Source organism: Mesoplodon bidens (genome assembly GCF_964165515.1).
Source record: "Mesoplodon bidens genome assembly, chromosome: 6".
Taxonomy (NCBI): Eukaryota; Metazoa; Chordata; class Mammalia; order Artiodactyla; family Ziphiidae; genus Mesoplodon; species Mesoplodon bidens.
The window spans coordinates 52,542,350-52,554,670 of record NC_138162.1 but is presented as its reverse complement, the minus strand read 5'-3'; the positions used below and the strand labels follow the sequence as shown (position 1 = coordinate 52,554,670).

Genomic DNA, 12,321 nt, shown 5'->3' with positions numbered 1-12,321 from the left:
CAGCCTGGCAAACAAAGCTGTTCTTAACTGGATCCACCCACCCTGCTCACCTCCTGTTGAAGCCCAGCCCACTCACCACACCCATCAGGCAAACTAGACTCCTCCCCGTCCTCCAACGGCCCTGGTCTGTAACGTTTCTAGTAGCTTCCCATCGGCTTGTTTCTTCCATCTGGCAAATGCTTTCTGCCCTTCTATGCCTGGCAAACTTTGACATCCTTCAAGATCAGAAAGGGTTAATTAGCTCCCTTCCGGGGTTCCTCCATCACTTTGCACACACCTGCATCACACTGCTTTCTACCAGCACTGGAACTCACCATTTCATCTTGCCTGAATCTGAACAGACCCTTAAAACTTTGTTATATGGGAATATATGATGAGAGATATTTTGGTCAAGTCACATAACAGTATGTATGGTTTGATCCAATTATATTAGGAAAAAATATAAAGCATGAGTCCAGCATGATAAGTTTACCTCTGGGTGAATGGAATAATATATGTTTTCTATTTCTGATATTTGCCTTTCACATATCCTCTAGCTTTTTAGATATTTTTAATATACATGTAATTTTTCCTCAAAAGTAAGCTTCAGTCATTTAAAAAACAAAAAGAGAAGTAGACCAAATCTCCACATTGAAATCATAGTTAGTTTTGGAAATGAAGTTAAAATGATTTTGCCTAGTCTTTGTGGGGAATGGTGGTGGTGGATGAAATCAGCATATCTTCTGCATAAGATACTCAGCCACTTCTGATCCAGAACATTTAAAATTAAAATAGAGATCTTTGCTAGCATTTGAAAGTTTTGTTTGTTTGTTTTAATATACATGGAACAAACTTGTGTGAATTCTATGAGTCAAATCTTCCTCTTATCTCTCAGTGTAGCCATTTTGAGAACTGGCCACGGAGGGAATAAACTTTCCAGAGAAGTAAAATGATTTATTCCAGGTCACGCAAATAATTTCTGACCTGACCAAGACTACAAAGAAACCGACTGACTTAGCTTACTACACCATACCATCACACATCCCAGTAATCGAATTTTCACATGGAATAAAGAAAGAAATCTGATGTCTGCCAGGTGTCAGTCATCATGCTAGCATAACCATATGAATAAGGTAACATTAGGAATTATAAAATGAGCTCCAAAAAGGAGTGACAAAATCACAGGATCACAGACGACTGTTCAAGCTGGGAGGACACCGGGATGTGATCTAGTCCAACACCTTCATTCCAGAGATGTGAAGACCCGGCCGTGAGGGAGGAAGCGACTTGCCGAAGGTGGGACCACTGATAAATGGCAGCGCCAGGACTCCTGACCTGTGGACTCTGCACTCCATGTTGATTTCAGAGAGGCAACTTGTGTACACAAGGATTTCTTAAGAGTCACCTCAGTGTGCTTCAGGAAAATCCCTCTTGCATTACTGGCTCTCCTCCACGTAAACCTAAAACCTAAATGGCTCTCCACAGCTTTCAAACTAAGTCCCAACTCTAGCGTCTAGCATCGGTGTGGACTACTACTCAACCACTCGGCCGTCACTCCCCAACCCTCCTTCTCTACCGTTGAGCCCATAGCAATGCCCTTATATATGCTTTCCTTTGCTCCTCTCTTCCCAAAACACCTTTCTCCCAACTCCAGCATCCTTCGAGACCCTTGACCATTTCCCCCCTCAGGAACACCATCTCCTACCCTCCCCACCCCGTCCCCAAGAAGTCTCAGCTGCTCCTCTTCTGGTTTCCCTTTGTGCCCATAGTACCTCTCACGTTGTTCTATGACACTTTATTAATTCCTGGTTCCAGCAGGAGATTGCTCTGGAAGAGATGAACCATACCTTGTTTCTGTTTGGACCCTGGTGCACAAGGGGCTGTACAAATATTTGCTAATTCGATGAAAATCCAATGAAGATGAACAATTATTAGGTCTTAAAGACCCAGTAAAACGAGAGGTAGAGGAAAATACAAACTGAATATCTACTATGGTGGAGGCACTTATATTTATTGTGTGTACTTCTTGCTCAAAACTCTGTGAAGTAGGCATTGCTCCTTCTAACTTACAGATGAGGAAACAGAGGCTCAGAGAACTGAAGTAACTTGCCCAAGTTCACTCAGCTAGCAAGTGGAAGGATAAGGGTCAGATTTGGTTGCCTCAAAAACAAAAAGCAGGGCTTCCCTGGTGGCGCAGTGGTTGAGAGTCCGCCTGCCGATGCAGGGGACATGGGTTCGTGCCCCGGCCCGGGAGGATCCCACATGCCGCGGAGCGGCTGGGCCCGTGAGCCATGGCCGCTGAGGCTGCGCGTCCGGAGCCTGTGCTCCGCCACGGGAGAGGCCACAGCAGTGAGAGGCCCGTGTACTGCAAAAAAAAAAAACAAAAAAAAACAAGCAAGCAGACAAAAAACATCCTGTTTCTATTACTCCACTGGGAGGAGAAATAAAAGAAAAGGACTGAGGTTCTTTGTTTTTCTAGTGTTTTAACATATATTGGGCATAGAAGTGCTACAGCAACAGCGTTTTAAAGCCAATTTCTTGTTTCTAATTCACCAACTTTCTGCTAATTCTGAGAAATAAGAAGGAGAAAGGGGAAGAAGAAATATTGGAAATAAAGCAATGATTTAGGAAGAACAGGACACAAAGGGATGAAAGGAAGGTGGGTATAAAAGGCGCAGCAGTGTGATAAGAATGAGAACACTGGGCCCAGCGCTTCGTGAAGATGACCTTTGTGTAAGCGGGTCCTTCCCACCACCAGCCACCATGAAAACAGGGTAGCTTGAAACACACAGCATATCGTTAGATCGGGCACAAAGAGGGAAGTATTCAATCAACTGCCTCTCATCTAACAGAGCATAGGTACACATACACACATACACACACACACACACACTTTCCTTCTCCAGTAATGGAACTTCACCAACACATTTTAAAGGCACTATGTTAAGATGATAGTTGCCAAAAAGACAAAGGAAAACGGTGAGTCCACCAAAAAGGGCCAAGGTGCGGGGCAGGGAGAGGGGGGGCCGGGGGTAGGGGTGCTCCTTTTCTAATGTGCTCCCTTGCAACCAATCAGCAGCACAGCCTCAGGGCCCCCCAGTTCCCGGAAGCCCCCCCTAAGCTGGAGCATGGACACACCTCACCTCTCCTCAGCCTCCTCTCAGATGAAGACAGATTTGGGAAAGTGGGTTTGAACTGCAGCGTGAATTACAGGGACCACATTTCTGGCTGGGTCGGGGGGATGGGATACGAGTAAACCCTGTAACTGAGAAGACTTCTTCATTCCTGACAACTTGGTTAGGCCCCCGGGGGGTTGGCAGCCCGGTCTGCAAAATGACTTTCTACGCAGCCTTGCATCCTACAAATTCCATTTCTTAAAGGCTTTAAAACCTCCAAGTGGTATCCATATTATCCATTTGTTTCTTTTGCTATTGGCTATTTTCCCCTCCCCTAACAAGTGTGTGGATTGAAAATGTTGACCATCTCGAAAATTCCATTGCTCAAGGGTCTGCTCTCCCCACCACCCCATTCCAAGCAAACTGCTGCTGATGCCCATGTGAGGATTTCACCAGAACTACCCCTAACCCACCCGCCCCCCGGGGTCCTCAGCTCCTGACCATACCCATTTCCCTCTGGCCATCTTTCTACACCAGAGGTCAAGCAGATATTTTGCTATTTCCTTATCTCGGGATCTAACCCACGGGTAGCAAAGCGAGTCCCTTTGGAAACGGCAGTTTTCCTGGAGGATGAGAACCAGAAGAAAAGCGAGCTGGCACCAGCAAGGAGGCTATGATGGGCAGCTGAGCTGCACGGGGCAACGTGGGCGATTCCTGAGTGCAGGCAGGGCCAAGGGTTCAGCGAGGGCTCTTCTAGCACCTTGACGCCGTGAGAAGCAGGGCCACACCAGGGTCAGAAGGACTTGAGGAACCGGCACGGGTGGCTTTAGGGAGGAAGTGGTGGTGTGCAAGGTATTTGATGACGGGGATCAAAACCAGTTGTTGTCTCCGAATCATCCAGTTTGGAGGACTCAGAATTTCCCATGATACCATGCTGCCTTGTGATTCCAACGTGTAGACAAGGCCAAAGGCCTACACTCTCTAAGCTCTCCTGGTATCATCAGCAGCGCAGGCTGGAAAGCTGCTGCTGAAGATCCAAAAACGCACAAAGCTTGTTTCCACTTCCCTCCATCTCCTACCAGAAAAAGTCTCAGCAAGTTAAGTGACTGCAGGACTCTGGGACCTGCCCCCCTCCAGCCTTGCACACACCTTGCTTCTGTTTGTTTCTGCACGAGAGCCCCGCTTCCTTAGCCTGCCCAGAACACACCTGTTCATCCTTTCAGGCCCCGTGTAAGTGTCTCCGGATGGGAGACAGAGCGCTCAGGGAAAGGGAACAGGCCTCAGGGGAAAAGGAAGAAGAGAAGGACGATCCCGGAGGGCCCCAGGGCTGGCTGCTAAGAATGTGGCCTGGCAGTTAGCTCTCCCTCAGACAGCGTCTCCCTGAGCTCTGAAGGGCAGTATTTCACTTCAAGGGGGAGCCCAGTAAAATATCAGGCTGTTTGCTGCAGGGAAATCCCTGGAACAAGAGAGAGGAGGAGAAAAGCAAAGCAAACAAGCGAGTACAAAACATCCCCAGCCACTCTCCTGCCCAATCCCTGTGGGACAGCTAGTCTTCAGAAGGTAGAAACAAGGGGGCAGCTCCTGCCACCCTCGGGCACAGGGCGGCCATGCATCTCACCCACCCAGGGGAGGCCAGCTCTCCCCTGCTGCAGTGTTTCTCCTCTCGCTTTCTAGAATCCACAAAGCTGCACCTATGACATTGACCTTTTCCCAAGTGTCTTGACAATTGCGGGGGGGGGGGGGCGGGGGGGAAGAGCAGGTAATTCCATGGGTGGGGCCTCCCAGGGCAGGACTTTGTAAGGAGCCCTCAGTTCCGCCCACAGTGCAGGGCAGAGCCAGTGAGGATGATTCGGCCTTCGCCTACAGCAGGGCCACCCAACACGCTCCCCAAAAACGCGAGCCCAGTTCAATCTCCTTGGGTGAACTGGACCATTCAGAGCTGATTCCAGAGACCGAGATCGCTGAGGGTCTTCACTTGTGAGCTGCCCAGGAGTCTCGGTGGCCCCGCCCCCTGGGTGCGGAGCACTTCCTTCTGCCCTCAGGGCCTCGAAGCCCTGAGGACACTGCTGCTCCCAGTGATCCTGGAGGCCAGGCTTCTGGGCCCGGAAGCTTCTGTTCCAAAGAACAGACAGACCACAGAGTAAAGAGCGCACCCGGCCTGAACATTTTTTAAAAACTTTTTTTCTTAACGTCGCTGTGTCTGTTAGACGGAGAAAGAATTCCAGGGGGAGACTGACACCAGCCACCTTAAATGGTTTTTGGAACAAGGCTTTATACATATTAATAACCTGATGAATGCATAACTGAAGTAGTGCCAGGTCACAAAAGATGCAGAGCAAGATGGGGCGGTAGTATCCCAGCCTTAAGGGATCAACAAAAGTGTACTGTGCTGCTAACAGAGCAGTAGCTACACTTCCGGCCCTTCTTTCTATGTGCCAGACTGTGCTCAGTGCTTTAAACTCATGACTTCCTTCAGTCCTTACAGCAGTCTTATGGGGTGAGTGGTACTCTCCTCATTGTACAGATGACAGAACTGGGGTTAAGTCCCTTGGTCAAAGTCACATAGTTCATTCGGGTAGCCAAGGTTGAAACTTGAAGACCTGTCTTCCTAACCAGTCTACCCAAGGCATCGCTCTGAACAGATCTTCACTCATATCTGCATGTGCTTTCAGCTGAGTCTTTGAGTTGGCAGCCATACAAAGCCAGCCCTGGCCGTCGGGGTTGGGGAGGGCAGTGTGGACGGGACAGGGCCATGACTGGTGGAGCCATCCACGGCAGGCCCACAGCCAGGGCTGCTGACTTTCCTTGCTAGCATCCCCAGGTCGGAAGTCCTTTAAGGCAGGCAGGGCAGCCAGACTACAAACATTTTAAAAAATTCTCCCAAATTGAAGTATACACGTGATCCAACCATCACACAGAAATTTAAAATGTTCTTTCTGCATTCTCTTAGGAATGTGGGTAGCAAATAAGCCAAAAGAAATAAAAATAGAAACATGGCAGGCCAGACCACCCGACACAGGAAAGAAAAATATTTATTTGATTAATTCTGTACCTAAACAGCAGCCCACATCACTGCCACAGAGGGCAGTCCCCACGCGGGTGTGTGTGTGTGTGAATGTGTGCACATATATGCACACCCCCACGTACATGTATACACATGTATGGCTAGATAAACACAAAGACCTGCCACCCACAGAGAATATTTATTCATACTCATGCAAGAATCAAACTGCTCTTCTTTTCCCAAATCCTGCAAACATTAAAAATAAGTCACATTATGTAAACACATTCAGTCTCTTGATTTACACTTGTTCTTACAAGGGCAGAGCTGCACATTTTTGAAGCTCTCTCCTTTAACCACAGGAGATGGGATACGGACGCACGGCGGGCTGCCTCATGGCGTATCATGAAAGCAAGAGAATGAATTGAAAACGTTTCGTCATCACTGCATTTCTCAAGATCAAGTCAGCAGACTGCTGCCAGCCCCTGATCTGCCATTCCATGTTTTTTAACATCCTGATTTCTCTGCAGGTCTACCAACCATGTCTTCCCCCATCCCATCCCATCCCATCCCATCCCATCCCTCTCGCTGGTGCAGTGTTAGTTAGCACTTGACCATGACAGTGCATGGATCCAGCCTGATTTCTGCTCAAAGCGATGCTACCTATAACCCAACAAGGCACAGTATTGGCCCTCTTTGGTGGTCCGTTGCTTCTCCCTCCTCCTTTCCATCTCTGCCTGCCCACCTCCTCCGCAGCCTGGCTTGGGGTCCACACAGCCATAAGGGGTCTGACTCCCTGACTCCCATACCCTGCATTTGTCAGCACAGCTGGACTGGTTTCTGGTAGATGTTCCTTAAGCCCCTTGTTTTGGGATGAGCCACAGGTAATTCAATGCACACACACCCTTGGAGGGATGGAACAGATTTCAACATGGCCCAGTGCCCACCTCTCGGGTTGCCCGGCTCTTTGAGGACTGTTTGTGGGAAGGCAGGTAAGGAACTCTCCCCCCATTTGCTTCTGTCACTTGGCCTTTTCATGGGGGGCAGGGGTGGGGAGGGAAGAGCACAGGCTGGGAAAGCATTCCCAATCTAGGTTAGGCTGCAGGCACAGACTTTTAGTTATCCTGAGAGAAGCTTAAAGGGTCCAGCCCTTGATGACATTCAAAACACCCTGACAAAGCATCATTCATCATTTCGGGTGTAACCTGAATGAAGTTCAAGGGCATGAGTCCCTGGAGGAAGAATTTACCTCCCCTGGGGAAAACAAAGGATTCCATAGAAGAGGGTCAGTCTGTCTGAATTCACCACAGGACAGAGCTTGCCATTACTTAATAAGACCTCTGTTGTGTGTCTGATGAAAACATACGGAGATTTTTCTTCCTCAGTCAGCCTGTAATTTAGGAAATTTGTAGTTTCTTAGCAATCTCATTCTTTTGGTAGGAACAAAGTATTATGTTGATGGGGTAAATAAACATGAAACAAACTTAATTTTCTTTTTAATAAAATAAGACCTATTGCTAGGAGTTTGACTACCACCAACTGAAACAAAGTCTCAAGCTCCCAAAGAGAGAAATGTAGCCTCTCCAGAGCTGTAGGGCCTGATCACCATTTTGTGCCCCACTTTGTAACTTTCATCTCTATGGGGTGGTCATTGTGCTTTCCCTATGGATAAACTGAAACTTGCAGAGGTTAGTGACATGCCCAAGGTTACATGGTTAATACCTGGCAGAGCGAGAACTCAAACCAGTATCTGTCATTGGCATCTTGTCCACAGGCCTTGGAATCCTGTTTTTCCTCTACTTCAGGCACCTGGAAATTGAGTCCTTGGCCCAAATCCAATCCACACCTGTTATGTATGGTCCATAAGCTAAGAATGACTTTTACACTTTTAAACAGTTGAAAAAAAATCAAAAGAAGAATAATACTTCCTGACGCATGAACATTACATGACATTTAAATTTCAATCCCCATCTATAAAGGTGAAGTTGGAACCCAGTGACACCCTCTGTTTATGTGTTGTCTAGGGCTGCTTTCCCATGTCAATGGCGGAGCTGAGTAGATGTGTCCCACAAGCCAAAATACTCAATATCTGGATCTTTTCAGAAAAAGTTTGCTAGCACTGGTCTGCACCCCATGGGTACCTCGAGCAGTGGGACTCTATCGTTTTAAAGCCCATGTGGTTATAAACGGTCCCCCAGCTGCCTTTCCAAAATCGACCTGGCCATAAATAGTCCAATATCTCTCCTATCCTGGAACAGAAGTGATGCTACATCAGTAAGATTATATATAAAATAGATAACTAATGAGGACATACCGTATAACACAGGGAACTCTTCTCAACACTCCATAATGACCTATATGGGAAAAGAATCTAAAAAAGAGTGTATATATGTATATACACAACTGATTCACTTTGCTGTACAGTAGAAAGTAACACAACATTGTAAATCAACTATACTCCAATAAAAATTTTAAAAAAAAGAAAACGCACGTGAAATAAGAATGGAATAAACTCTGCACGTACCTGCCTCCCTGATAACTAAACTTCGATGGCTTTCAGCATACGAGAGGAGGAAAAGGGCTTTTTTCTTATTCTCAGATTCCCAATTAACGAACCATGAAAACAACATGAATTTTACATAAAGGGAATGTGCTTTATAGGAATAAAGTAATTTTTACTTGTTAGGGCTCCTTCCTCACTTGGTCTTGATATTTGATTATGAAGCTACAATTTTAGCAACAGAGCATGATGTGCTATTGTTCTCACAATGTGTTTTGCTCTCAGTGTAAGAGGAAGTTGCCCAGTGTATTGAAAGGTGGTAGGTAGTAGCACTGCTTCAGCTGAGGAGAAATGAAAGCAGATATCTTCTTCCTTTGCATACTTTTTGTTCCCCTTTCTGGCCTCTATTGCACATCCTAAAGACCTGGCTTATATGTGAAAACAAAATAAAATAAAACAAAAATTAAAAACCATACCTATCAAGATGAAGATTTCTGGAGATGGACGGTGGTGAGGGTCACACAACAAAGTGGGTTACTTAATGCCCATGAACTATACACTCGAAGACAGTTATGATGGTAAGCTTTATGTTATGTGTATTTTACCATAATTTAAAGTAAAACCAACCAAACAACAACAAAAAAGACCCCACAGATATCAGTTTTAGAAAAAAACAATTTCAAAAGCTTCAAGGAAGATTTTTATAGACAATTCCATTAAGAAAATGGAAAATAAAAAATCCCCAGGGAAGGGGTTTTGAAAGATTTGAAGCTTTTTCAGGAAAAAATGAGCATTAGTGTGTGTTTGTGTGTATGATTGCACACTTATGCATGTGTGTGTGTGCTTTCAAGAAAACATTCATGTCAAAAGATGCTCAACATCATTAGTTATTAGAGAAATGCAATGCAAAACTACAATGAGGTACCACTTCACACCAGTCAGAATGGCCATCATTAAAAAGTCCACAAATAACAAATGTTGCAGAGGGTGTGGAGAAAAGGGAACCCTCCTACACTGTTGGTAGGAATATCAATTGGTGCAGCCACTATGGAAAACAGTATGACGGTTCCTCAAAAAACTAAAAACAGAGTTGCCATATCCAGCAACCCAACTCTTGGGCATATATGTGGAGAAAACTATAATTTGAAAGGATACATGCACCCCAGTGTTAATAGCAGCACTACTTACAATAGCCAAGATGTGGAAGCAACCTAAGTGTTCATCAACAGATCACTGAATAAAGAAGATGTGGTACACACACACACACACACACACACACACACACACACAATGGAATACTACTCAGCCATAAAAAGAGAATGAAATAATGCCATTTGCAGCAACATGGATGGACCTAGAGATTATCATACTAAGTTAAGTAAGCTGGACAGAGAAAGACAAATACCATATAATATCACTTATACGTGGAATCTAAAATATGACACAAATGAACTTATTTACGAAACAGAAACAGACACACAGATATAGAAAACAAACTTATGGTTACCCAAGGGGAAGGGGGGAGGGGTATAAATTAGGAGTTTGGGATTAGCAGATACAAACCACTATATATAGAATAGATAAATAACAAGGGCCTACTGTATAGCACAGGGAACTATATTTAATATCCTGTAATAAACCATAATGGAAAAGAATATGAAAAAGAATATATCAATACATATAATACACATATATTATATATATATATAACTGAATCACTTTGCTGTACACCAGAAACTAACACAACATTGAAAATCAACTATACTTCAATAAAAAATAAACTAAAAAAAGAAAACATTTATGTCCAATTAATTAGATTCCCTCTGTTATTGCGATCAATATTGGAAATAAAAGTGTTTTCAAGAGTCCTTCTATGTACAATAATCTCAATCTATTAATGCAAAATACCAAGCACCCTTGCACCAGAAACAGAAATCAAAATAAGGAGTAACTATGTCTGGGAACCTCTTAGAGCTCTAACATCTTTTACCAGTGACACCAAAGGAAAGAAACCACACCCAGTGGACACCTATTAAGATTCTCCTGTCGTGTATGTACAAAGGCTGTTGTACCCGCCAGGGAGAGAGTGAGCTCCAAAAAAACAGCAAACCACAACAGAAACCTTATCCTAAAAATGGAACTGAGATCTGAGCAGGAGTGCCAACCTTAATAAAAAAGTCTTCCTCTTCAATCATTAGGTCGTAAAACTAAAACCAGCCTATGTTAGATGTGGGCAAACTTCGTATTTGACTCCTGTGCATTTGCCAATGTTTTTCAAAGATTAATAAGATAAAATCCTTTGAGTGTGTGCTGTGAGTACTGTGGGACTTTCTGCCAGTTCCCCGAGCTGAGGTGGTGTATGGTGGAGTTTCTGAAGGCTCTACTGTTTGCAGTAAGCACACACAATAACAATAGCTGCTTATGGCCCGGGCCTGGCAGCGACGGAGTCAATGAGCTAAATGCCAACTGGAGATGACACTGGTCATGTCAAGTGAAGCCAGCGACAAAGGGACAGATGTGTTCTGTGTCCTTGGTGGCTGCTGCAATGCAGTTGCTGCAGACCAGCCATGGTGATGGAGCTTGGAGCAGCATGGTGTGATGCTGACACCAACTCAGTCAAATGCCCACTGTCTCGTCTGCTTCAGACAAACCCTGTACACCCCCCAACACACACACACACACACACACAAAGACACATGCATGCACACACACACATACACGCATGCACACACACGCATGCACTGATGCTTCACTTCCTATGCTTGGAAGTGCTGGGCTTTCAAGATAAGGGGAAACTCTAAAAATAACTCTGTAAGTGCAGATACTGACAATGTGTGGCCAGGTTGTAATGGGCCAGAACCCTCCTGTCCACTGCAGAATCTATATAAGGCAGGAATGCAAAACGATGGCGCCTAGGCAAATGGCACTCCTAGAAAGAGCTTGTTAGGTCTGTAGATATAAAAATAAATAGAATAAAATACAAGAACTGTTCGAATCAGTTGCCACCGTTTAAAATCCTGGCGAGGGACTTCCCTCGTGGCACAGTGGTTAAGAATCCGCCTGCCAATGCAGGGGACACGGGTTCGAGCCCTGGTCCGGGAAGATCCCACATGCCACAGAGCAACTAAGCCCACGTGCCACAACTACTGAGCCCGCGAGCCACAACTACTGAAGCCCATGTGCTTAGAGCCCGTGCTCTGCAACAAGAGAAGCCACCGCAATGAGAAGCCTGTGCACCTCAATGAAGAGTAGCCCCCACTCGCCGCAACTAGAGAAAGCCCGTGCGCAGCAACAAGACCCAATGCAGCCAAAAATAAATAAATAGATAGATAGATAGATAGATAGATAGATAAAATCCTGGCGAGTTCACCAGGTTCTTTTGATTTGGAAACACTGGCTTTTTACCCTCCACACACCCCGTACCCTCCAGGGAAACCATTAGCTGGCATTGCGTGGCGGCTCCTCCCCCAACTTGCCTTTTCTCACTACCTGCTTGTTAACTCATCTTTGCTACCTGCCTGGCCTCTGAAGGCTTTGGGTTTGGGTCATACAGAGATATTAAACTTCCTGAGGCAAGGGTGGTGTCTTTTGAGCTGTGCCAACACTCAGCACCAGCTCTTCACGCACTGTCATCTCATTTGAGTCATTCAGCAAAGCACGTTCCTCGGGCTCACAGAGCTGAGGTATCGTGACATTGGTCTCACAACTGGATGCTGTTGAAAGAT

General features: G+C 45.5%; 1 protein-coding gene across 1 annotated transcript in view; it reads right to left on the bottom strand.

The window, feature by feature from the left end:
• Positions 1 to 12,045, bottom strand: part of LOC308619281 (uncharacterized protein) — a gene marked incomplete at both ends in the record, with an annotated part of 66,290 nt that extends 54,245 nt beyond the window's left edge. Inside the window, 4 exons of the mRNA XM_081237905.1 lie at positions 4,960 to 5,207; positions 6,290 to 6,345; positions 7,819 to 7,942; positions 12,002 to 12,045. Of these exons, the coding sequence (XP_081094031.1) occupies positions 4,960 to 5,207; positions 6,290 to 6,345; positions 7,819 to 7,942; positions 12,002 to 12,045 (472 nt within the window). The remainder of the gene's footprint in view (positions 1 to 4,959; positions 5,208 to 6,289; positions 6,346 to 7,818; positions 7,943 to 12,001) is intronic.
• Positions 12,046 to 12,321: the final 276 nt, after the last annotated feature.